General features: G+C 44.1%; 1 protein-coding gene across 2 annotated transcripts in view; it reads right to left on the bottom strand.

Moving 5' to 3' along the window:
- Window positions 1–306: 306 nt before the first annotated feature.
- Window positions 307–26,942, bottom strand: part of pax5 (paired box 5) — a gene marked incomplete at its 5' end in the record, with an annotated part of 45,637 nt that continues 19,001 nt past the window's right edge. Inside the window, 3 exon segments of one of the 2 annotated variants that reach the window (XM_055924146.1) lie at window positions 307–2,197; window positions 2,518–2,607; window positions 15,589–15,675. In XM_055924146.1, the coding sequence (XP_055780121.1) occupies window positions 2,115–2,197; window positions 2,518–2,607; window positions 15,589–15,675 (260 nt within the window). 2 annotated transcript variants of the gene reach the window in all.

Here is a 26,942-nt window from a genome sequence, read left to right as displayed (position 1 = left end):
TGATATCTAGACTTTATTGAAGTCCTTTTTTATTAAGTGTTTAATATACACATCTCATACAGACGGCCGGTACGGGAGAAATGGCACTAAGGCTAGAACCTGCTCTTAACCACAGATCTGGGATCAGTTTATCCTCCCCCCAGGTCCTTAACCATTAGAGGAGGAGGAGGGGGGGGATATATAACTGACCTGAGATCAGTGACTAGGGAACAGTTCCCTGCATACTGGTCAGCGTATCAGTAAAGACCTAACTCATGCATTGTCACAGCGCAGAACACATAGAGGAGGAAAGGGGGGGGGGGGGGGGGGGGGGTTGGGGGGGGGATTAAACAAAAGGCTTTGGTTTATTCTCCCCACTGAAGAACGAGCGTCTAATGGAAGACAAGCACTAAGAAGGAGAAGAAGAAGGAGAAGAAGTCAAAATGGCGTCTATATGAAGGTGATTTGGGTCACTTTGTGCTTCTTGTCGTTAGTCAGCCACACTGAGGGGGGGGGGGGAACCACTATCTTTGGGGATTTTGGAGAGAGAGAGAGAGAGGAAGGGGAGTGGCCACCATTGCTACTTCCTGGTTACTCTTTAGCATATTCAGGATGTGGGAAAATAATGGAAATCACTTCTAAAAAACGGAACGACGGAGCCGTAATTATACAGTCACTTTTGAGTGCAGCGAAAAGAGATTTAAATATATTACTCTCTCTCTCTTTATATATATATATATATCTCTTATTCACCAGAAACTCTAGACAGACAGACAGACAGACAGACAGACAGACAGACAGACAGACAGACAGACACATAATAGGAAGTCCCTATTATGTGTCTGTCTGTCTGTCTGTCTGTCTGTCTGTCTGTCTGTCTGTCTGTCTGTCTGTCTGTCTGCCTGCCTGCCTGCCTGCCTGCCTGCCTGCCTGCCTGCCTGCCTGTCTGTCTGTCTGTCCGCCTGTCTGTCCGTCTGTCCGTCGTCCTTCCTCCCAAAGTGGGCACTTTCTTCACTTTCCCTTCACTGAGTTCAAAGGAAATGACTGGTATAACAAAACAATAAAAAAAAATCCTCTACCAATCCAATGGTTTTTAGATTTTGTTTGGAGGGTAGTGAACGAGTGTACACTTCAGGAGAAAGGAGATACTCTTTGGGATTCCCTCCCTCCATGTTGTACTCATCAGGCTGTAATGTGGAGGCTGTTCAGCTCCATCTCTCCAGGTCTCTTAAACTCTGCTGGGTATCGAGTCTCCCGAGCTACTAGTTCATTGATTAATTGATTAATAACGTCAGTGATTGACCAGACAGTCTAGTTACCTGATGTCCCCAGGTCTGAATCAGTCCCTGGTCAGAGGGACAGGATGACAACCAGGAGAGCTCTGGACTACAGTTCGAATAGTCCCGGTGTATATACCAATAATCTGATCTGGGATCAGCTTGCCCTCCCCAGATCCTAACCCTGCCCATTAGGTGGTAACATGTCCAATCTGACCTGGGATCAGCTTGGCCTCCCCAGATCCTAACCCTGCCCATTAGGTGGTAACATGTCCAATCTGACCTGGGATCAGCTTGGCCTCCCCAGATCCTAACCCTGCCCATTAGGTGGTAACATGTCCAATCTGACCTGGGATCAGCTTGGCCTCCCCAGATCCTAACCCTGCCCATTAGGTGGTAACATGTCCAATCTGACCTGGGATCAGTCTCTGTGAGTACATCCATCCTGTTTATAACAGGTGCAATAGCTCAGTGTATCAGCTCAGCAGGGATTGGTCGGCTCGAGTGTCAATCAAAAGCGTGCAGTCGGGAGTTTACTGATGTAAAGCAGATCTTCCTCCTCGTCGTCCTCTCCCCTCCTCCTTCCTGTTTCTCCTCATCATCCTCCTCCTCTCCTCTCCTTCCTCCTCCTCGTCCTCCTCTTCCTCTTCATTCACTTCCTCCTCCTCCTCTCCTTCCTCCTTCCTGTTCCTCCTCCTCATCCTCCTCCTCCTCTTCCTCCTCCTCCTCCTCTCCTTCCTCCTCGTCCTCCTCTTCCTCCTCTTCTGTCAGTAGGCAGGCTAGTATTGGACAGTGCTGGTGCTATCTCTCTTTTCTTCCTCCTCTTCCTCATCCTCCTCTTCGTCGTTTGGGGCGGGGTCAGTGGCGGTCGTAGGCGGAGGCAGATGCCGTGGCAGCCGGTCCCGCCCCTCGCGATGCCGCGCTGTAGTAGTACGGCGACCCTACGCACACACACACACACACACACACACACACACACACACACACACACACACACACACACACACACACACACACACACACACACACACACACACAGTTAGTGCTGGGTGAGAGCAGCGCTGCTAATCCCCTGTGACAAACACTCCCCTCGTGGATACCTGTCATATCCATCAATCACACACTGACACCTACCTCCCCTGTACCTCTACCTGTCAGCCTGTCAGCCTCATCGTCTGTCTGTCTGTCTGTCTGTCTGTCTGTCTGTCTGTCTGTCTGTCTGTCTGTCTGCAATCCCCCCCCCCAAAAAATGTAATCCTACCTTGCATCTGTCCCGTCTGGCTGGCGGTGAAGAGCCCAGAAGAACAGCCAATCTCCGTCCCCAGCAGAGACCCATAGTCCTGTTGGAACACTGAGAGAGAGAGGACATCACTACAGGTTAATAACCTCTAAAACCCTGACCTCTGACCCCTGACCTCCCATAGTCCTGTTGGAACACTGAGAGAGAGGACATCACTACAGGTTAATAACCTCTAAAACCCTGACCTCTGACCCCTGACCTCCCATAGTCCTGTTGGAACACTGAGAGAGAGAGGACATCACTACAGGTTAATAACCTCTAAAACCCTGACCTCTGACCCCTGACCTCCCATAGTCCTGTTGGAACACTGAGAGAGAGGACATCACTACAGGTTAATAACCTCTAACCCCTGACCTCTGACCCCTGACCTCCCATAGTCCTGTTGGAACACTGAGAGAGAGGACATCACTACAGGTTAATAACCTCTAACCCCTGACCTCTGACCTCCCATAGTCCTGTTGGAACACTGAGAGAGAGGACATCACTACAGGTTAATAACCTCTAAAACCCTGACATCTGACCTCTGACCTCCCATAGTCCTGTTGGAACACTGAGAGAGAGAGGACATCACTACAGGTTAATAACCTCTAAAACCCTGACATCTGACCTCTGACCTCCCATAGTCCTGTTGGAACACTGAGAGAGAGAGGACATCACTACAGGTTAATAACCTCTAACCCCTGACCTCTGACCCCTGACCTCCCATAGTCCTGTTGGAACACTGATAGAGAGGACATCACTACAGGTTAATAACCTCTAACCCGACCTCTGACCCCTGACCTCCCATAGTCCTGTTGGAACACTGATAGAGAGGACATCACTACAGGTTAATAACCTCTAACCCCTGATCTCTGACCTCCCATAGTCCTGTTGGAACACTGAGAGAGAGGACATCACTACAGGTTAATAACCTCTAAAACCCTGACCTGTGACCCCTGACCTTTCATCTCTGACACAGACACAACCGTAAGGTTAGTTAGAGAACTCAACGTTGACGTAAGTCCTCAATAATGGCGTCTGCGACAGCACGGGGGCAAGCGGCCGTTGAGGCCTGCTCCTCCATTTCGAAGTAATCCATTTTCTTCTTCTTCTACTTTTGTATTTGAAAAAGAGGCTCAATCTAATAATGGTGATTTACTGCCACCTCCAGGGCTGAAGTCCTGCACTATATATTGTGGGGCATTATTTTATTGTGGCCACTAGGTGGCGGTCATATAGTGTAAAACCATTAACAAACCATAGCATCCTATTAGAAGAAGAAGATGAAGACATTGCTCTGCTCATAAGACTGATCGCTCCCTAACCCCCCCATAGGAATCCCCACCTGGGTCGACTACTTTAAAATGGTGGAAGCCTTCAAAGTCCACGCAACAACAACAACAAAAAACCCGGGTTCTATCCCCAAGTTAAGTCATGTAATTATCTCTACGGACACAACACTACAGCTGACCTCTACAATCTACAGTCTACAGTATAACCCCTGACCTCTACAATCTACAGTCTACAGTATAACCCCTGACCTCTACAATCTACAGTCTACAGTATAACCCCTGACCTCTACAATCTACAGACTACAGTATAACCCCTGACCTCTACAGTCTACAGTATAACCCCTGACCTCTACAATCTACAGTCTACAGTATAACCCCTGACCTCTACAATCTACAGTCTACAGTATAACCCCTGACCTCTACAATTTACAGTCTACAGTATAACCCCTGACCTCTACAATCTACAGTCTACAGTATAACCCCTGACCTCTACAGTCTACAGTATAACCCCTGACCTCTACAAACTACAGACGGTGTAGACTACAGTATAACCCCTGACCTCTACAATCTACAATCTACAGTCTACAGTATAACCCCTGACCTCTACAATCTACAGTCTACAGTATAACCCCTGTCCTCTACAATCTACAGTCGGTGTAGACTACAGTATAACCCCTGACCTCTACAATCTACAGTCTACAGTATAACTCCTGATCTCTACAATCTACAGTCTACAGTATAACCCCTGACCTCTACAATCTACAGTCTACAGTATAAGCCCTGACATCTACAGTCGGTGTAGACTACAGTATAACCCCTGACCTCTACAATCTACAGTCTACAGTCTACAGTATAACCCCTGACCTCTACAATCTACAGTCGGTGTAGACTACAGTATAACCCCTGACCTCTACAATCTACAGTCTACAGTATAACCCCTGACCTCTACAATCTACAGTCGGTGTAGACTAAAGTATAACCCCTGACCTCTACAATCTACAGTCTACAGTATAACCCCTGACCTCTACAATCTACAGTCTACAGTATAACCCCTGACCTCTACAATCTACAGTCGGTGTAGACTACAGTATAACCCCTGACCTCTACAATCCACAGTCGGTGTAGACTACAGTATAACCCCTGACCTCTATAATCTACAGTCTACAGTATAACCCCTGACCTCTACAATCTACAGTCGGTGTAGACTACAGTATAACCCCTGACCTCTACAATCTACAGTCAGTGTAGACTACAGTATAACCCCTGACCTCTACAATCTACAGTCGGTGTAGACTACAGTATAACCCCTGACCTCTACAATCTACAGTCGGTGTAGACTACAGTATAACCCCTGACCTCTACAATCTACAGACGGTGTAGACTACAGTATAACCCCTGACCTCTACAATCTACAATCTACAGTCTACAGTATAACCCCTGACCTCTACAATCTACAGTCTACAGTATAACCCCTGACCTCTACAATCTACAGTCGGTGTAGACTACAGTATAACCCCTGACCTCTACAATCTACAGTCTACAGTATAACCCCTGACCTCTACAATCTACAGTCGGTGTAGACTACAGTATAACCCCTAACCTCTACAATCTACAGACTACAGTATAACCCCTGACCTCTACAATCTACAGACTACAGTATAACCCCTGACCTCTACAATCTACAGTCGGTGTAGACTACAGTATAACCCCTGACCTCTACAATCTACAGTCTACAGTATAACCCCTGACCTCTACAATCTACAGTCGGTGTAGACAACAGTATAACCCCTGACCTCTACAATCTACAGTCGGTGTAGACTACAGTATAACCCCTGACCTCTACAGTCTACAGTCTACAGTATAACCCCTGACCTCTACAATCTACAGTCTACAGTATAACCCCTGACCTCTACAATCTACAGTCTACAGTATAACCCCTGACCTCTACAATCTACAGTCGGTGTAGACTACAGTATAACCCCTGACCTCTACAATCTACAGACTACAGTATAACCCCTGACCTCTACAATCTACAGTCGGTGTAGACTACAGTATAACCCCTGACCTCTACAATCTACAGACTACAGTATAACCCCTGACCTCTACAATCTACAGACTACAGTATAACCCCTGACCTCTACAATCTACAGTCGGTGTAGACTACAGTATAACCCCTGACCTCTACAATCTACAGTCTACAGTATAACCCCTGACCTCTACAATCCACAGTCGGTGTAGACTACAGTATAACCCCTGACCTCTACAATCTACAGTCTAAGGTATAATCCCTGACCTCTACAATCTACAGTCTACAGTATAACCCCTGACCTCTACAATCTACAGACTACAGTATAACCCCTGACCTCTACAATCTACAGACTACAGTATAACCCCTGACCTCTACAATCTACAGTCGGTGTAGACTACAGTATAACCCCTGATCTCTACAATCTACAGTCTACAGTATAACCCCTGACCTCTACAATCCACAGTCGGTGTAGACTACAGTATAACCCCTGACCTCTACAATCTACAGTCTACAGTATAACCCCTGACCTCTACAATCTACAGTCTACAGTATAACCCCTGACCTCTACAATCTACAGTCGGTGTAGACTACAGTATAACCCCTGACCTCTACAATCTACAGTCTACAGTATAACCCCTGACCTCTACAATCTACAGTCTACAGTATAACCCCTGACCTCTACAATCTACAGTCGGTGTAGACTACAGTATAACCCCTGACCTCTACAATCTACAGTCTACAGTATAACCCCTGACCTCTACAATCTACAGTCGGTGTAGACTACAGTATAACCCCTGACAACTACTATCTACAGTCTACAGTATAACCCCTGACCTCTACAATCTACAGTCTACAGTATAACCCCTGACCTCTACAGTCTACAGTATAACCCCTGACCTCTACAATCTACAGACGGTGTAGACTACAGAATAACCCCTGACCTCTACAATCTACAGTCTACAGTATAACCCCTGACCTCTACAATCTACAGACGGTGTAGACTACAGTATAACCCCTGACCTCTACAATCTACAGTCTACAGTATAACCCCTGACCTCTACAATCTACAGACGGTGTAGACTACAGTATAACCCCTGACCTCTACAATCTACAGTCTACAGTATAACCCCTGACCTCTACAATCTACAGTCGGTGTAGACTACAGTATAACCCCTGACCTCTACAATCTACAGACTACAGTATAACCCCTGACCTCTACAATCTACAGTCGGTGTAGACTACCGTATAACCCCTGACCTCTACAATCTACAGACTACAGTATAACCCCTGACCTCTACAATCTACAGTCTACAGTATAACCCCTGACTTCTACAATCTACAGTCGGTGTAGACTAAAGTATAACCCCTGACCTCTACAATCTACAGTCTACAGTATAACCCCTGACCGCTACAATCTACAGACTACAGTATTACCCCTGACCTCTACAATCTACAGACTACAGTATAACCCCTGACCTCTACAATCTACAGTCGGTGTAGACTACAGTATAACCCCTGACCTCTACAATCTACAGTCTACAGTATAACCCCTGACCTCTACAATCTACAGTCTACAGTATAACCCCTGACCTCTACAATCTACAGTCGGTGTAGACTACAGTATAACCCCTGACCTCTACAATCTACAGTCTACAGTATAACCCCTGACCTCTACAATCTACAGACGGTGTAGTCTACAGTATAACCCCTGACCTCTACAATCTACAGTCTACAGTATAACCCCTGACCTCTACAATCTACAGTCTACAGTATAACCCCTGACCTCTACAATCTACAGTCGGTGTAGACTACAGTATAACCCCTGACCTCTACAATCTACAGTCGGTGTAGACTACAGTATAACCCCTGACCTCTACAATCTACAGACGGTGTAGACTACAGTATAACCCCTGACCTCTACAATCTACAATCTACAGTCTACAGTATAACCCCTGACCTCTACAATCTACAGTCTACAGTATAACCCCTGACCTCTACAATCTACAGTCGGTGTAGACTACAGTATAACCCCTGACCTCTACAATCTACAGTCGGTGTAGACTACAGTATAACCCCTGACCTCTACAATCTACAGACGGTGTAGACTACAGTATAACCCCTGACCTCTACAATCTACAATCTACAGACTACAGTATAACCCCTGACCTCTACAATCTACAGTCGGTGTAGACTACAGTATAACCCCTGACCTCTACAATCTACAGTCTACAGTATAACCCCTGACCTCTACAATCTACAGTCGGTGTAGACTACAGTATAACCCCTGACCTCTACAATCTACAGTCGGTGTAGACTACAGTATAACCCCTGACCTCTACAGTCTACAGTCTACAGTATAACCCCTGACCTCTACAATCTACAGTCTACAGTATAACCCCTGACCTCTACAATCTACAGTCTACAGTATAACCCCTGACCTCTACAATCTACAGTCGGTGTAGACTACAGTATAACCCCTGACCTCTACAATCTACAGACTACAGTATAACCCCTGACCTCTACAATCTACAGTCGGTGTAGACTACAGTATAACCCCTGACCTCTACAATCTACAGACTACAGTATAACCCCTGACCACTACAATCTACAGACTACAGTATAACCCCTGACCTCTACAATCTACAGTCGGTGTAGACTACAGTATAACCCCTGACCTCTACAATCTACAGTCTACAGTATAACCCCTGACCTCTACAATCCACAGTCGGTGTAGACTACAGTATAACCCCTGACCTCTACAATCTACAGTCTACAGTATAACCCCTGACCTCTACAATCTACAGTCTACAGTATAACCCCTGACCTCTACAATCTACAGACTACAGTATAACCCCTGACCTCTACAATCTACAGACTACAGTATAACCCCTGACCTCTACAATCTACAGTCGGTGTAGACTACAGTATAACCCCTGATCTCTACAATCTACAATCTACAGTATAACCCCTGACCTCTACAATCCACAGTCGGTGTAGACTACAGTATAACCCCTGACCTCTACAATCTACAGTCTACAGTATAACCCCTGACCTCTACAATCTACAGTCTACAGTATAACCCCTGACCTCTACAATCTACAGTCGGTGTAGACTACAGTATAACCCCTGACCTCTACAATCTACAGTCTACAGTATAACCCCTGACCTCTACAATCTACAGTCTACAGTATAACCCCTGACCTCTACAATCTACAGTCGGTGTAGACTACAGTATAACCCCTGACCTCTACAATCTACAGTCTACAGTATAACCCCTGACCTCTACAATCTACAGTCGGTGTAGACTACAGTATAACCCCTGACAACTACAATCTACAGTCTACAGTATAACCCCTGACCTCTACAATCTACAGTCTACAGTATAACCCCTGACCTCTACAATCTACAGTCGGTGTAGACTACAGTATAACCCCTGACCTCTACAATCTACAGTCGGTGTAGACTACAGTATAACCCCTGACCTCTACAATCTACAGTCTACAGTATAACCCCTGACCTCTACAATCTACAGTCTACAGTATAACCCCTGACCTCTACAATCTACAGTCTACAGTATAAGCCCTGACCTCTACAATCTACAGTCTACAGTATAACCCCTGACCTCTACAATCTACAGTCTACAGTATAACCCCTGACCTCTACAGTCTACAGTATAACCCCTGACCTCTACAATCTACAGACGGTGTAGACTACAGTATAACCCCTGACCTCTACAATCTACAGTCTACAGTATAACCCCTGACCTCTACAATCTACAGACGGTGTAGACTACAGTATAACCCCTGACCTCTACAATCTACAGTCTACAGTATAACCCCTGACCTCTACAATCTACAGACGGTGTAGACTACAGTATAACCCCTGACCTCTACAATCTACAGTCTACAGTATAACCCCTGACCTCTACAATCTACAGTCGGTGTAGACTACAGTATAACCCCTGACCTCTACAATCTACAGACTACAGTATAACCCCTGACCTCTACAATCTACAGTCGGTGTAGACTACCGTATAACCCCTGACCTCTACAATCTACAGACTACAGTATAACCCCTGACCTCTACAATCTACAGTCTACAGTATAACCCCTGACTTCTACAATCTACAGTCGGTGTAGACTAAAGTATAACCCCTGACCTCTACAATCTACAGTCTACAGTATAACCCCTGACCGCTACAATCTACAGACTACAGTATAACCCCTGACCTCTACAATCTACAGACTACAGTATAACCCCTGACCTCTACAATCTACAGTCGGTGTAGACTACAGTATAACCCCTGACCTCTACAATCTACAGTCTACAGTATAACCCCTGACCTCTACAATCTACAGTCTACAGTATAACCCCTGACCTCTACAATCTACAGTCGGTGTAGACTACAGTATAACCCCTGACCTCTACAATCTACAGTCGGTGTAGTCTACAGTATAACCCCTGACCTCTACAATCTACAGTCTACAGTATAACCCCTGACCTCTACAATCTACAGTCTACAGTATAACCCCTGACCTCTACATTCTACAGTCTACAGTATAACCCCTGACCTCTACAATCTACAGTCGGTGTAGACTACAGTATAACCCCTGACCTCTACAATCTACAGACGGTGTAGACTACAGTATAACCCCTGACCTCTACAATCTACAATCTACAGTCTACAGTATAACCCCTGACCTCTACAATCTACAGTCTACAGTATAACCCCTGACCTCTACAATCTACAGTCGGTGTAGACTACAGTATAACCCCTGACCTCTACAATCTACAGTCGGTGTAGACTACAGTATAACCCCTGACCTCTACAATCTACAGACGGTGTAGACTACAGTATAACCCCTGACCTCTACAATCTACAATCTACAGACTACAGTATAACCCCTGACCTCTACAATCTACAGTCGGTGTAGACTACAGTATAACCCCTGACCTCTACAATCTACAGTCTACAGTATAACCCCTGACCTCTACAATCTACAGTCGGTGTAGACTACAGTATAACCCCTGACCTCTACAATCTACAGTCGGTGTAGACTACAGTATAACCCCTGACCTCTACAGTCTACAGTCTACAGTATAACCCCTGACCTCTACAATCTACAGTCTACAGTATAACCCCTGACCTCTACAATCTACAGTCTACAGTATAACCCCTGACCTCTACAATCTACAGTCGGTGTAGACTACAGTATAACCCCTGACCTCTACAATCTACAGACTACAGTATAACCCCTGACCTCTACAATCTACAGTCGGTGTAGACTACAGTATAACCCCTGACCTCTACAATCTACAGACTACAGTATAACCCCTGACCACTACAATCTACAGACTACAGTATAACCCCTGACCTCTACAATCTACAGTCGGTGTAGACTACAGTATAACCCCTGACCTCTACAATCTACAGTCTACAGTATAACCCCTGACCTCTACAATCCACAGTCGGTGTAGACTACAGTATAACCCCTGACCTCTACAATCTACAGTCTACAGTATAACCCCTGACCTCTACAATCTACAGTCTACAGTATAACCCCTGACCTCTACAATCTACAGACTACAGTATAACCCCTGACCTCTACAATCTACAGACTACAGTATAACCCCTGACCTCTACAATCTACAGTCGGTGTAGACTACAGTATAACCCCTGATCTCTACAATCTACAATCTACAGTATAACCCCTGACCTCTACAATCTACAGTCTACAGTATAACCCCTGACCTCTACAATCTACAGTCGGTGTAGACTACAGTATAACCCCTGACCTCTACAATCTACAGTCTACAGTATAACCCCTGACCTCTACAATCTACAGTCTACAGTATAACCCCTGACCTCTACAATCTACAGTCGGTGTAGACTACAGTATAACCCCTGACCTCTACAATCTACAGTCTACAGTATAACCCCTGACCTCTACAATCTACAGTCGGTGTAGACTACAGTATAACCCCTGACAACTACAATCTACAGTCTACAGTATAACCCCTGACCTCTACAATCTACAGTCTACAGTATAACCCCTGACCTCTACAATCTACAGTCGGTGTAGACTACAGTATAACCCCTGACCTCTACAATCTACAGTCGGTGTAGACTACAGTATAACCCCTGACCTCTACAATCTACAGTCTACAGTATAACCCCTGACCTCTACAATCTACAGTCTACAGTATAACCCCTGACCTCTACAATCTACAGTCTACAGTATAAGCCCTGACCTCTACAATCTACAGTCTACAGTATAACCCCTGACCTCTACAATCTACAGTCTACAGTATAACCCCTGACCTCTACAGTCTACAGTATAACCCCTGACCTCTACAATCTACAGACGGTGTAGACTACAGTATAACCCCTGACCTCTACAATCTACAGTCTACAGTATAACCCCTGACCTCTACAATCTACAGACGGTGTAGACTACAGTATAACCCCTGACCTCTACAATCTACAGTCTACAGTATAACCCCTGACCTCTACAATCTACAGACGGTGTAGACTACAGTATAACCCCTGACCTCTACAATCTACAGTCTACAGTATAACCCCTGACCTCTACAATCTACAGTCGGTGTAGACTACAGTATAACCCCTGACCTCTACAATCTACAGACTACAGTATAACCCCTGACCTCTACAATCTACAGTCGGTGTAGACTACCGTATAACCCCTGACCTCTACAATCTACAGACTACAGTATAACCCCTGACCTCTACAATCTACAGTCTACAGTATAACCCCTGACTTCTACAATCTACAGTCGGTGTAGACTAAAGTATAACCCCTGACCTCTACAATCTACAGTCTACAGTATAACCCCTGACCGCTACAATCTACAGACTACAGTATAACCCCTGACCTCTACAATCTACAGACTACAGTATAACCCCTGACCTCTACAATCTACAGTCGGTGTAGACTACAGTATAACCCCTGACCTCTACAATCTACAGTCTACAGTATAACCCCTGACCTCTACAATCTACAGTCTACAGTATAACCCCTGACCTCTACAATCTACAGTCGGTGTAGACTACAGTATAACCCCTGACCTCTACAATCTACAGTCGGTGTAGTCTACAGTATAACCCCTGACCTCTACAATCTACAGTCTACAGTATAACCCCTGACCTCTACAATCTACAGTCTACAGTATAACCCCTGACCTCTACATTCTACAGTCTACAGTATAACCCCTGACCTCTACAATCTACAGACGGTGTAGACTACAGTATAACCCCTGACCTCTACAATCCACAGTCTACAGTATAACCCCTGACCTCTACAATCTACAGTCGGTGTAGACTACAGTATAACCCCTGACCTCTACAATCTACAGACTACAGTATAACCCCTGACCTCTACAATCTACAGTCGGTGTAGACTACCGTATAACCCCTGACCTCTACAATCTACAGACTACAGTATAACCCCTGACCTCTACAATCTACAGTCTACAGTATAACCCCTGACCTCTACAATCTACAGTCGGTGTAGACTACAGTATAACCCCTGACCTCTACAATCTACAGTCGGTGTAGACTACAGTATAACCCCTGACCTCTACAATCTACAGACTAAAGTATAACCCCTGACCTCTACAATCTACAGTCTACAGTATAACCCCTGACCGCTATAATCTACAGTCGGTGTGGACTACAGTATAACCCCTGACCTCTACAATCTACAGACTACAGTATAACCCCTGACCTCTACAATCTACAGTCGGTGTAGACTACAGTATAACCCCTGACCTCTACAATCTACAGTCTACGGTATAACCCCTGACCTCTACAATCTACAGTCTACAGTATAACCCCTGACCTCTACAATCTACAGTCGGTGTAGACTACAGTATAACCCCTGACCTCTGCAATCTACAGTCGGTGTAGACTACAGTATAACCCCTGACCTCTACAATCTACAGACTACAGTATAACCCCTGACCTCTACAATCTACAGTCTACAGTATAACCCCTGACCTCTACAATCTACAGTCGGTGTAGACTACAGTATAACCCCTGACCTCTACAATCTACAGTCTACAGTATAACCCCTGACCTCTACAATCTACAGTCGGTGTAGACTACAGTATAACCCCTGACCTCTACAATCTACAGACTACAGTATAACCCCTGACCTCTACAATCTACAGTCTACAGTATAACCCCTGACCTCTACAATCTACAGTCTACAGTATAACCCCTGACCTCTACAATCTACAGTCGGTGTAGACTACAGTATAACCCCTGACCTCTACAATCTACAGTCTACAGTATAACCCCTGACATCTACAATCTACAGTCTACAGTATAACCCCTGACCGCTACAATCTACAGACTACAGTATAACCCCTGACCTCTACAATCTACAGACTACAGTATAACCCCTGACCTCTACAATCTACAGTCTACAGTATAACCCCTGACATCTACAATCTACAGTCTACAGTATAACCCCTGACCTCTACAATCTACAGACTACATTATAACCCCTGACCTCTACAATCTACAGTCGGTGTAGACTACAGTATAACCCCTGACCTCTACAGTCTACAGTATAACCCCTGACCTCTACAATCTACAGTCGGTGTAGACTACAGTATGACCCCTGACCTCTACAGTCTACAGTATAACCCCTGACCTCTACAATCCACAGTCGGTGTAGACTACAGTATAACCCCTGACCTCTACAATCTACAGTCTACAGTATAACCCCTGACCTCTACAATCTACAGTCTACAGTATAACCCCTGACCTATACAATCTACAGTCGGTGTAGACTACAGTATAACCCCTGACCTCTACAATCTACAGTCGGTGTAGTCTACAGTATAACCCCTGACCTCTACAATCTACAGTCTACAGTATAACCCCTGACCTCTACAATCTACAGTCTACAGTATAACCCCTGACCTCTACAATCTACAGTCGGTGTAGACTACAGTATAACCCCTGACCTCTACAATCTACAGTCTACAGTATAACCCCTGACCTCTACAATCTACAGTCTACAGTATAACCCCTGACCTCTATAAACCCCCCTAACCCCCTAACCTAGTTTCCAGCACAGCCTGAACCTCAACCTCCAGTAATATCAAATTCACACAAAGGGGCTCTGCTCAAAAGTAGTGCACTAAATAGAGAATTAGGGGTGTCTTTGAGTTGAGATGGAACGGTTGATTGGTTAATTGGGGTTTGAATGATGTCCATGATTGGTGTAGGGGTTATTGCCTTACCTAACAGGCTGAGGTTTGGATAATGTCCGTGATTGGTGTAGGGGTCCTTACCTAACAGGCTGGGGTTTGGATAATGTCTGTGATTGGTGGAGGGGTCCTTACCTAACAGGCTGTGGTTTGGATAATGTCTGTGATTGGTGGAGGGGTCCTTACCCAACAGGCTGTGGTTTGGATAATGTCTGTGATTGGTGTAGGGGTCCTTACCTAACAGGCTGAGGTTTGGATAATGTCTGTGATTGGTGTAGGGGTTCTTACCTAACAGGCTGGGGTTTGGATAATGTCTGTGATTGGTGTAGGGGTCCTTACCTAACAGGCTGGGGTTTGGATAATGTCTGTGATTGGTGGAGGGGTCCTTACCTAACAGGCTGGGGTTTGGATAATGTCTGTGATTGGTGTAGGGGTTCTTACCTAACAGGCTGGGGTTTGGATAATGTCTGTGATTGGTGTAGGGGTTCTTACCTAACAGGCTGGGGTTTGGAAATCTCCAGGACTCGTTATATGTGGAGTACTGAGGGTGGGAATAGGGACTCCCGGAGAAATCTCCTCCTGGAACAGAAACAGACAGGAACAGATATTAACCGTTAATAACAGACGGGAACAGACAGGAACAGAGAGGAACAGAGAGGAACAGACAGGAACAGAGAGGAACAGAGAGGAACAGAGAGGAACAGACAGGAACAGAGAGAAACAGACAGGTACAGAGAGGAACAGAGAGGAACAGAGAGGAACAGACAGGAACAGACAGGAACAGACACAGACAGGAACAGACAGGAACAGAGAGGAACAGACAGGAACAGACAGGAACAGACAGGAACAGAGAGGAACAGACAGGAACAGAGAGGAACAGACAGGAACAGACAGGAACAGACACAGACAGGAACAGACAGGAACAGACACAGACAGGAACAGACAGGAACAGAGAGGAACAGAGAGGAACAGACAGGAACAGACAGGAACAGACAGGAACAGAGAGGAACAGAGAGGAACAGACAGGAACATACAGGAACAGAGAGGAACAGAGAGGAACAGAGAGGAACAGACAGGAACATACAGGAACAGAGAGGAACAGAGAGGTACAGACAGGAACAGAACAGTAGTAGTAGAGTATCTCTCTCCTTCCTGTTCTACCTTTCTTTATTTTCTCCTGTCTTTCCATTTCTTCCTCCTCATCTCTCGCTCTTTCTTTTTTCCCCCCACAATCCAGCCACCACCCTCACATCAAAACAACATTCCCTGTCCTCTCCTCCTCCTCTCCTCCTCTCTCGCTCTCTCTTTCTTGTCTTCCTCAAAACCTTTACTCCTCCCCAGGGATTCTTCTCCCTGAGCTGACAGTCACTGAGCCCTCCCTCCCTCCCTCCATCCCTCCCTCCATCCCCCTGTCTCTCTCCCCCGTTCTGTCCGTTCTGCCTCAGTGATCCCCCCCCCCCCCACCCCCGAGAGAGCGCGCTAGCGAGAGAAAGAGAGCATTGCTTTATGGGGATTATAATAGAGTAGACAAAGAACTGAAGAGAAGAGATGATGAACAGTATTAGAGAGTCTCCTGTCTGATGAACAGTATTAGAGAGAGTCTCCTGTCTGATGAACAGTATTAGAGAGTCTCCTGTCTGATGAACAGTATTAGAGAGTGTCCTGTCTGATGAACAGTATTAGAGAGAGTCTCCTGTCTGATGAACAGTATTAGAGAGTCTCCTGTCTGATGAACAGTATTAGAGTCTCCTGTCTGATGAACAGTATTAGAGAGAGTCTCCTGTCTGATGAACAGTATTAGAGAGAGTCTCCTGTCTGATGAACAGTATTAGAGAGAGTCTCCTGTCTGATGAACAGTATTAGAGAGAGTCTCCTGTCTGATGAACAGTATTAGAGAGTCTCCTGTCTGATGAACAGTATTAGAGAGAGTCTCCTGTCTGATGAACAGTATTAGAGAGTCTCCTGTCTGATGAACAGTATTAGAGAGTCTCCTGTCTGATGAACAGTATTAGAGAGAGTGTCCTGTCTGATGAACAGTATTAGAGAGTCTCCTGTCTGATGAACAGTATTAGAGAGTCTCCTGTCTGATGAACAGTATTAGAGAGAGTCTCCTGTCTGATGAACAGTATTAGAGAGAGTCTCCTGTCTGATGAACAGTATTAGAGAGTCTCCTGTCTGATGAACAGTATTAGAGAGAGTCTCCTGTCTGATGAACAGTATTAGAGAGTCTCCTGTCTGATGAACAGTATTAGAGAGAGTCTCCTGTCTGATGAACAGTATTAGAGAGAGTCTCCTGTCTGATGAACAGTATTAGAGAGTCTCCTGTCTGATGAACAGTATTAGAGAGAGTCTCCTGTCTGATGAACAGTATTAGAGAGAGTCTCCTGTCTGATGAACAGTATTAGAGAGAGTCTCCTGTCTGATGAACAGTATTAGAGAGAGTCTCCTGTCTGATGAACAGTATTAGAGAGAGTCTCCTGTCTGATGAACAGTATTAGAGAGTCTCCTGTCTGATGAACAGTATTAGAGAGTCTCCTGTCTGATGAACATTATTAGAGAGTCTCCTGTCTGATGAACAGTATTAGAGAGTCTCCTGTCTGATGAACAGTATTAGAGAGTCTCCTGTCTGATGAACAGTATTAGAGAGTCTCCTGTCTGATGAACAGTATTAGAGAGAGTCTCCTGTCTGATGAACAGTATTAGAGAGAGTCTCCTGTCTGATGAACAGTATTAGAGAGAGTCTCCTGTCTGATGAACAGTATTAGAGTCTCCTGTCTGATGAACAGTATTAGAGAGAGTCTCCTGTCTGATGAACAGTATTAGAGTCTCCTGTCTGATGAACAGTATTAGAGAGAGTCTCCTGTCTGATGAACAGTATTAGAGAGTCTCCTGTCTGATGAACAGTATTAGAGTCTCCTGTCTGATGAACAGTATTAGAGAGAGTCTCCTGTCTGATGAACAGTATTAGAGTCTCCTGTCTGATGAACAGTATTAGAGAGAGTCTCCTGTCTGATGAACAGTATTAGAGTCTCCTGTCTGATGAACAGTATTAGAGAGAGTCTCCTGTCTGATGAACAGTATTAGAGTCTCCTGTCTGATGAACAGTATTAGAGAGAGTCTCCTGTCTGATGAACAGTATTAGAGAGTCTCCTGTCTGATGAACAGTATTAGAGAGTCTCCTGTCTGATGAACAGTATTAGAGAGAGTGTCCTGTCTGATGAACAGTATTAGAGAGTCTCCTGTCTGATGAGCAGTATTAGAGAGTCTCCTGTCTGATTAACAGTATTAGAGAGAGTCTCCTGTCTGATGAACAGTATTAGAGAGAGTCTCCTGTCTGATGAACAGTATTAGAGAGTCTCCTGTCTGATGAACAGTATTAGAGAGAGTCTCCTGTCTGATGAACAGTATTAGAGAGTCTCCTGTCTGATGAACAGTATTAGAGAGAGTCTCCTGTCTGATGAACAGTATTAGAGAGAGTCTCCTGTCTGATGAACAGTATTAGAGAGTCTCCTGTCTGATGAACAGTATTAGAGAGAGTCTCCTGTCTGATGAACAGTATTAGAGAGAGTCTCCTGTCTGATGAACAGTATTAGAGAGAGTCTCCTGTCTGATGAACAGTATTAGAGAGAGTCTCCTGTCTGATGAACAGTATTAGAGAGAGTCTCCTGTCTGATGAACAGTATTAGAGAGTCTCCTGTCTGATGAACAGTATTAGAGAGTCTCCTGTCTGATGAACATTATTAGAGAGTCTCCTGTCTGATGAACAGTATTAGAGAGTCTCCTGTCTGATGAACAGTATTAGAGAGTCTCCTGTCTGATGAACAGTATTAGAGAGTCTCCTGTCTGATGAACAGTATTAGAGAGTCTCCTGTCTGATGAACAGTATTAGAGAGAGTCTCCTGTCTGATGAACAGTATTAGAGAGAGTCTCCTGTCTGATGAACAGTATTAGAGAGAGTCTCCTGTCTGATGAACAGTATTAGAGTCTCCTGTCTGATGAACAGTATTAGAGAGAGTCTCCTGTCTGATGAACAGTATTAGAGTCTCCTGTCTGATGAACAGTATTAGAGAGAGTCTCCTGTCTGATGAACAGTATTAGAGAGTCTCCTGTCTGATGAACAGTATTAGAGTCTCCTGTCTGATGAACAGTATTAGAGAGAGTCTCCTGTCTGATGAACAGTATTAGAGTCTCCTGTCTGATGAACAGTATTAGAGAGAGTCTCCTGTCTGATGAACAGTATTAGAGTCTCCTGTCTGATGAACAGTATTAGAGAGAGTCTCCTGTCTGATGAACAGTATTAGAGTCTCCTGTCTGATGAACAGTATTAGAGAGAGTCTCCTGTCTGATGAACAGTATTAGAGAGTCTCCTGTCTGATGAACAGTATTAGAGAGTCTCCTGTCTGATGAACAGTATTAGAGAGAGTGTCCTGTCTGATGAACAGTATTAGAGAGTCTCCTGTCTGATGAGCAGTATTAGAGAGTCTCCTGTCTGATTAACAGTATTAGAGAGAGTCTCCTGTCTGATGAACAGTATTAGAGAGAGTCTCCTGTCTGATGAACAGTATTAGAGAGTCTCCTGTCTGATGAACAGTATTAGAGAGAGTCTCCTGTCTGATGAACAGTATTAGAGAGTCTCCTGTCTGATGAACAGTATTAGAGAGAGTCTCCTGTCTGATGAACAGTATTAGAGAGAGTCTCCTGTCTGATGAACAGTATTAGAGAGTCTCCTGTCTGATGAACAGTATTAGAGAGAGTCTCCTGTCTGATGAACAGTATTAGAGAGAGTCTCCTGTCTGATGAACAGTATTAGAGAGAGTCTCCTGTCTGATGAACAGTATTAGAGAGAGTCTCCTGTCTGATGAACAGTATTAGAGAGAGTCTCCTGTCTGATGAACAGTATTAGAGAGTCTCCTGTCTGATGAACAGTATTAGAGAGTCTCCTGTCTGATGAACATTATTAGAGAGTCTCCTGTCTGATGAACAGTATTAGAGAGTCTCCTGTCTGATGAACAGTATTAGAGAGTCTCCTGTCTGATGAACAGTATTAGAGAGTCTCCTGTCTGATGAACAGTATTAGAGAGAGTCTCCTGTCTGATGAACAGTATTAGAGAGAGTCTCCTGTCTGATGAACAGTATTAGAGTCTCCTGTCTGATGAACAGTATTAGAGAGAGTCTCCTGTCTGATGAACAGTATTAGAGAGTCTCCTGTCTGATGAACAGTATTAGAGTCTCCTGTCTGATGAACAGTATTAGAGAGAGTCTCCTGTCTGATGAACAGTATTAGAGTCTCCTGTCTGATGAACAGTATTAGAGAGAGTCTCCTGTCTGATGAACAGTATTAGAGTCTCCTGTCTGATGAACAGTATTAGAGAGAGTCTCCTGTCTGATGAACAGTATTAGAGTCTCCTGTCTGATGAACAGTATTAGAGAGAGTCTCCTGTCTGATGAACAGTATTAGAGTCTCCTGTCTGATGAACAGTATTAGAGAGAGTCTCCTGTCTGATGAACAGTATTAGAGAGTCTCCTGTCTGATGAACAGTATTAGAGAGTCTCCTGTCTGATGAACAGTATTAGAGAGTCTCCTGTCTGATGAACAGTATTAGAGAGTCTCCTGTCTGATGAACAGTATTAGAGAGTCTCCTGTCTGATGAACAGTATTAGAGAGAGTCTCCTGTCTGATGAACAGTATTAGAGAGAGTCTCCTGTCTGATGAACAGTATTAGAGAGAGTCTCCTGTCTGATGAACAGTATTAGAGAGTCTCCTGTCTGATGAACAGTATTAGAGAGTCTCCTGTCTGATGAACAGTATTAGAGAGAGTCTCCTGTCTGATGAACAGTATTAGAGAGAGTCTCCTGTCTGATGAACAGTATTAGAGAGAGTCTCCTGTCTGATGAACAGTATTAGAGAGTCTCCTGTCTGATGAACAGTATTAGAGAGAGTCTCCTGTCTGATGAACAGTATTAGAGAGAGTCTCCTGTCTGATGAACAGTATTAGAGAGAGTCTCCTGTCTGATGAACAGTATTAGAGAGAGTGTCCTGTCTGGTGAACAGTATTAGAGAGTCTCCTGTCTGATGAACAGTATTAGAGAGTCTCCTGTCTGATGAACAGTATTAGAGAGAGTCTCCTGTCTGATGAACAGTATTAGAGTCTCCTGTCTGATGAACAGTATTAGAGAGAGTCTCCTGTCTGATGAACAGTATTAGAGTCTCCTGTCTGATGAACAGTATTAGAGAGAGTCTCCTGTCTGATGAACAGTATTAGAGTCTCCTGTCTGATGAACAGTATTAGAGAGAGTCTCCTGTCTGATGAACAGTATTAGAGAGTCTCCTGTCTGATGAACAGTATTAGAGAGTCTCCTGTCTGATGAACAGTATTAGAGAGAGTGTCCTGTCTGATGAACAGTATTAGAGAGTCTCCTGTCTGATGAACAGTATTAGAGAGTCTCCTGTCTGATGAACAGTATTAGAGAGAGTCTCCTGTCTGATGAACAGTATTAGAGAGAGTCTCCTGTCTGATGAACAGTATTAGAGAGTCTCCTGTCTGATGAACAGTATTAGAGAGAGTCTCCTGTCTGATGAACAGTATTAGAGAGTCTCCTGTCTGATGAACAGTATTAGAGAGAGTCTCCTGTCTGATGAACAGTATTAGAGAGAGTCTCCTGTCTGATGAACAGTATTAGAGAGTCTCCTGTCTGATGAACAGTATTAGAGAGAGTCTCCTGTCTGATGAACAGTATTAGAGAGAGTCTCCTGTCTGATGAACAGTATTAGAGAGAGTCTCCTGTCTGATGAACAGTATTAGAGAGAGTCTCCTGTCTGATGAACAGTATTAGAGAGAGTCTCCTGTCTGATGAACAGTATTAGAGAGTCTCCTGTCTGATGAACAGTATTAGAGAGTCTCCTGTCTGATGAACATTATTAGAGAGTCTCCTGTCTGATGAACAGTATTAGAGAGTCTCCTGTCTGATGAACAGTATTAGAGAGTCTCCTGTCTGATGAACAGTATTAGAGAGTCTCCTGTCTGATGAACAGTATTAGAGAGAGTCTCCTGTCTGATGAACAGTATTAGAGAGAGTCTCCTGTCTGATGAACAGTATTAGAGAGAGTCTCCTGTCTGGTGAACAGTATTAGAGAGAGTCTCCTGTCTGATGAACAGTATTAGAGAGAGTCTCCTGTCTGATGAATAGTATTAGAGAGTCTCCTGTCTGATGAACAGTATTAGAGAGTCTCCTGTCTGGTGAACAGTATTAGAGAGTCTCCTGTCTGATGAACAGTATTAGAGAGTCTCCTGTCTGATGAACAGTATTAGAGAGAGTCTCCTGTCTGATGAATAGTATTAGAGAGTCTCCTGTCTGATGAACAGTATTAGAGAGTCTCCTGTCTGATGAACAGTATTAGAGAGTCTCCTGTCTGATGAACAGTATTAGAGAGAGTCTCCTGTCTGATGAACAGTATTAGAGAGAGTCTCCTGTCTGATGAACAGTATTAGAGAGTCTCCTGTCTGATGAACAGTATTAGAGAGAGTCTCCTGTCTGATGAACAGTATTAGAGAGTCTCCTGTCTGATGAACAGTATTAGAGTCTCCTGTCTGATGAACAGTATTAGAGAGAGTCTCCTGTCTGATGAACAGTATTAGAGTCTCCTGTCTGATGAACAGTATTAGAGAGAGTCTCCTGTCTGATGAACAGTATTAGAGAGTCTCCTGTCTGATGAACAGTATTAGAGTCTCCTGTCTGATGAACAGTATTAGAGAGAGTCTCCTGTCTGATGAACAGTATTAGAGTCTCCTGTCTGATGAACAGTATTAGAGAGAGTCTCCTGTCTGATGAACAGTATTAGAGTCTCCTGTCTGATGAACAGTATTAGAGAGAGTCTCCTGTCTGATGAACAGTATTAGAGTCTCCTGTCTGATGAACAGTATTAGAGAGAGTCTCCTGTCTGATGAACAGTATTAGAGAGAGTCTCCTGTCTGATGAACAGTATTAGAGAGTCTCCTGTCTGATGAACAGTATTAGAGAGTCTCCTGTCTGATGAACAGTATTAGAGAGTCTCCTGTCTGATGAACAGTATTAGAGAGTCTCCTGTCTGATGAACAGTATTAGAGAGTCTCCTGTCTGATGAACAGTATTAGAGAGAGTCTCCTGTCTGATGAACAGTATTAGAGAGAGTCTCCTGTCTGATGAACAGTATTAGAGAGAGTCTCCTGTCTGATGAACAGTATTAGAGAGTCTCCTGTCTGATGAACAGTATTAGAGAGTCTCCTGTCTGATGAACAGTATTAGAGAGAGTCTCCTGTCTGATGAACAGTATTAGAGAGAGTCTCCTGTCTGATGAACAGTATTAGAGAGAGTCTCCTGTCTGATGAACAGTATTAGAGAGTCTCCTGTCTGATGAACAGTATTAGAGAGAGTCTCCTGTCTGATGAACAGTATTAGAGAGAGTCTCCTGTCTGATGAACAGTATTAGAGAGAGTCTCCTGTCTGATGAACAGTATTAGAGAGAGTGTCCTGTCTGGTGAACAGTATTAGAGAGTCTCCTGTCTGATGAACAGTATTAGAGAGTCTCCTGTCTGATGAACAGTATTAGAGAGTCTCCTGTCTGATGAACAGTATTAGAGAGAGTCTCCTGTCTGATGAACAGTATTAGAGAGTCTCCTGTCTGATGAACAGTATTAGAGAGTCTCCTGTCTGATGAACAGTATTAGAGAGTCTCCTGTCTGATGAACAGTATTAGAGAGTCTCCTGTCTGATGAACAGTATTAGAGAGTCTCCTGTCTGATGAACAGTATTAGAGAGAGTCTCCTGTCTGATGAACAGTATTAGAGAGAGTCTCCTGTCTGATGAACAGTATTAGAGAGAGTCTCCTGTCTGATGAACAGTATTAGAGAGTCTCCTGTCTGATGAACAGTATTAGAGAGTCTCCTGTCTGATGAACAGTATTAGAGAGAGTCTCCTGTCTGATGAACAGTATTAGAGAGAGTCTCCTGTCTGATGAACAGTATTAGAGAGAGTCTCCTGTCTGATGAACAGTATTAGAGAGTCTCCTGTCTGATGAACAGTATTAGAGAGAGTCTCCTGTCTGATGAACAGTATTAGAGAGAGTCTCCTGTCTGATGAACAGTATTAGAGAGAGTCTCCTGTCTGATGAACAGTATTAGAGAGAGTGTCCTGTCTGGTGAACAGTATTAGAGAGTCTCCTGTCTGATGAACAGTATTAGAGAGTCTCCTGTCTGATGAACAGTATTAGAGAGTCTCCTGTCTGATGAACAGTATTAGAGAGAGTCTCCTGTCTGATGAACAGTATTAGAGAGTCTCCTGTCTGATGAACAGTATTAGAGAGTCTCCTGTCTGATGAACAGTATTAGAGAGAGTCTCCTGTCTGATGAACAGTATTAGAGAGAGTCTCCTGTCTGATGAACAGTATTAGAGAGTCTCCTGTCTGATGAACAGTATTAGAGAGAGTCTCCTGTCTGATGAACAGTATTAGAGAGTCTCCTGTCTGATGAACAGTATTAGAGAGAGTCTCCTGTCTGATGAACAGTATTAGAGAGAGTCTCCTGTCTGATGAACAGTATTAGAGAGTCTCCTGTCTGATGAACAGTATTAGAGAGAGTCTCCTGTCTGATGAACAGTATTAGAGAGTCTCCTGTCTGATGAACAGTATTAGAGTCTCCTGTCTGATGAACAGTATTAGAGAGAGTCTCCTGTCTGATGAACAGTATTAGAGAGTCTCCTGTCTGATGAACAGTATTAGAGAGTCTCCTGTCTGATGAACAGTATTAGAGTCTCCTGTCTGATGAACAGTATTAGAGAGAGTCTCCTGTCTGATGAACAGTATTAGAGTCTCCTGTCTGATGAACAGTATTAGAGAGAGTCTCCTGTCTGATGAACAGTATTAGAGTCTCCTGTCTGATGAACAGTATTAGAGAGAGTCTCCTGTCTGATGAACAGTATTAGAGAGTCTCCTGTCTGATGAACAGTATTAGAGAGTCTCCTGTCTGATGAACAGTATTAGAGAGTCTCCTGTCTGATGAACAGTATTAGAGAGTCTCCTGTCTGATGAACAGTATTAGAGAGTCTCCTGTCTGATGAACAGTATTAGAGAGAGTCTCCTGTCTGATGAACAGTATTAGAGAGAGTCTCCTGTCTGATGAACAGTATTAGAGAGAGTCTCCTGTCTGATGAACAGTATTAGAGAGTCTCCTGTCTGATGAACAGTATTAGAGAGTCTCCTGTCTGATGAACAGTATTAGAGAGAGTCTCCTGTCTGATGAACAGTATTAGAGAGAGTCTCCTGTCTGATGAACAGTATTAGAGAGAGTCTCCTGTCTGATGAACAGTATTAGAGAGTCTCCTGTCTGATGAACAGTATTAGAGAGAGTCTCCTGTCTGATGAACAGTATTAGAGAGAGTCTCCTGTCTGATGAACAGTATTAGAGAGAGTCTCCTGTCTGATGAACAGTATTAGAGAGAGTCTCCTGTCTGATGAACAGTATTAGAGAGTCTCCTGTCTGATGAACAGTATTAGAGAGTCTCCTGTCTGATGAACAGTATTAGAGAGAGTCTCCTGTCTGATGAACAGTATTAGAGTCTCCTGTCTGATGAACAGTATTAGAGAGAGTCTCCTGTCTGATGAACAGTATTAGAGTCTCCTGTCTGATGAACAGTATTAGAGAGAGTCTCCTGTCTGATGAACAGTATTAGAGTCTCCTGTCTGATGAACAGTATTAGAGAGAGTCTCCTGTCTGATGAACAGTATTAGAGAGTCTCCTGTCTGATGAACAGTATTAGAGAGTCTCCTGTCTGATGAACAGTATTAGAGAGAGTCTCCTGTCTGATGAACAGTATTAGAGAGTCTCCTGTCTGATGAACAGTATTAGAGAGTCTCCTGTCTGATGAACAGTATTAGAGAGAGTCTCCTGTCTGATGAACAGTATTAGAGAGAGTCTCCTGTCTGATGAACAGTATTAGAGAGTCTCCTGTCTGATGAACAGTATTAGAGAGAGTCTCCTGTCTGATGAACAGTATTAGAGAGTCTCCTGTCTGATGAACAGTATTAGAGAGAGTCTCCTGTCTGATGAACAGTATTAGAGAGAGTCTCCTGTCTGATGAACAGTATTAGAGAGTCTCCTGTCTGATGAACAGTATTAGAGAGAGTCTCCTGTCTGATGAACAGTATTAGAGAGAGTCTCCTGTCTGATGAACAGTATTAGAGAGAGTCTCCTGTCTGATGAACAGTATTAGAGAGAGTCTCCTGTCTGATGAACAGTATTAGAGAGAGTCTCCTGTCTGATGAACAGTATTAGAGAGTCTCCTGTCTGATGAACAGTATTAGAGAGTCTCCTGTCTGATGAACAGTATTAGAGAGTCTCCTGTCTGATGAACAGTATTAGAGAGTCTCCTGTCTGATGAACAGTATTAGAGAGTCTCCTGTCTGATGAACAGTATTAGAGAGTCTCCTGTCTGATGAACAGTATTAGAGAGAGTCTCCTGTCTGATGAACAGTATTAGAGAGAGTCTCCTGTCTGATGAACAGTATTAGAGAGAGTCTCCTGTCTGATGAACAGTATTAGAGAGAGTCTCCTGTCTGATGAACAGTATTAGAGAGAGTCTCCTGTCTGATGAACAGTATTAGAGAGTCTCCTGTCTGATGAACAGTATTAGAGAGTCTCCTGTCTGATGAACAGTATTAGAGAGTCTCCTGTCTGATGAACAGTATTAGAGAGTCTCCTGTCTGATGAACAGTATTAGAGAGAGTCTCCTGTCTGATGAACAGTATTAGAGAGTCTCCTGTCTGATGAACAGTATTAGAGAGTCTCCTGTCTGATGAACAGTATTAGAGAGTC

This window comes from Salvelinus fontinalis, chromosome 5 (genome assembly GCF_029448725.1).
Source record: "Salvelinus fontinalis isolate EN_2023a chromosome 5, ASM2944872v1, whole genome shotgun sequence".
Lineage (NCBI taxonomy): Eukaryota > Metazoa > Chordata > Actinopteri > Salmoniformes > Salmonidae > Salvelinus > Salvelinus fontinalis.
This window is presented reverse-complemented; position numbering and strand designations above follow the sequence as displayed.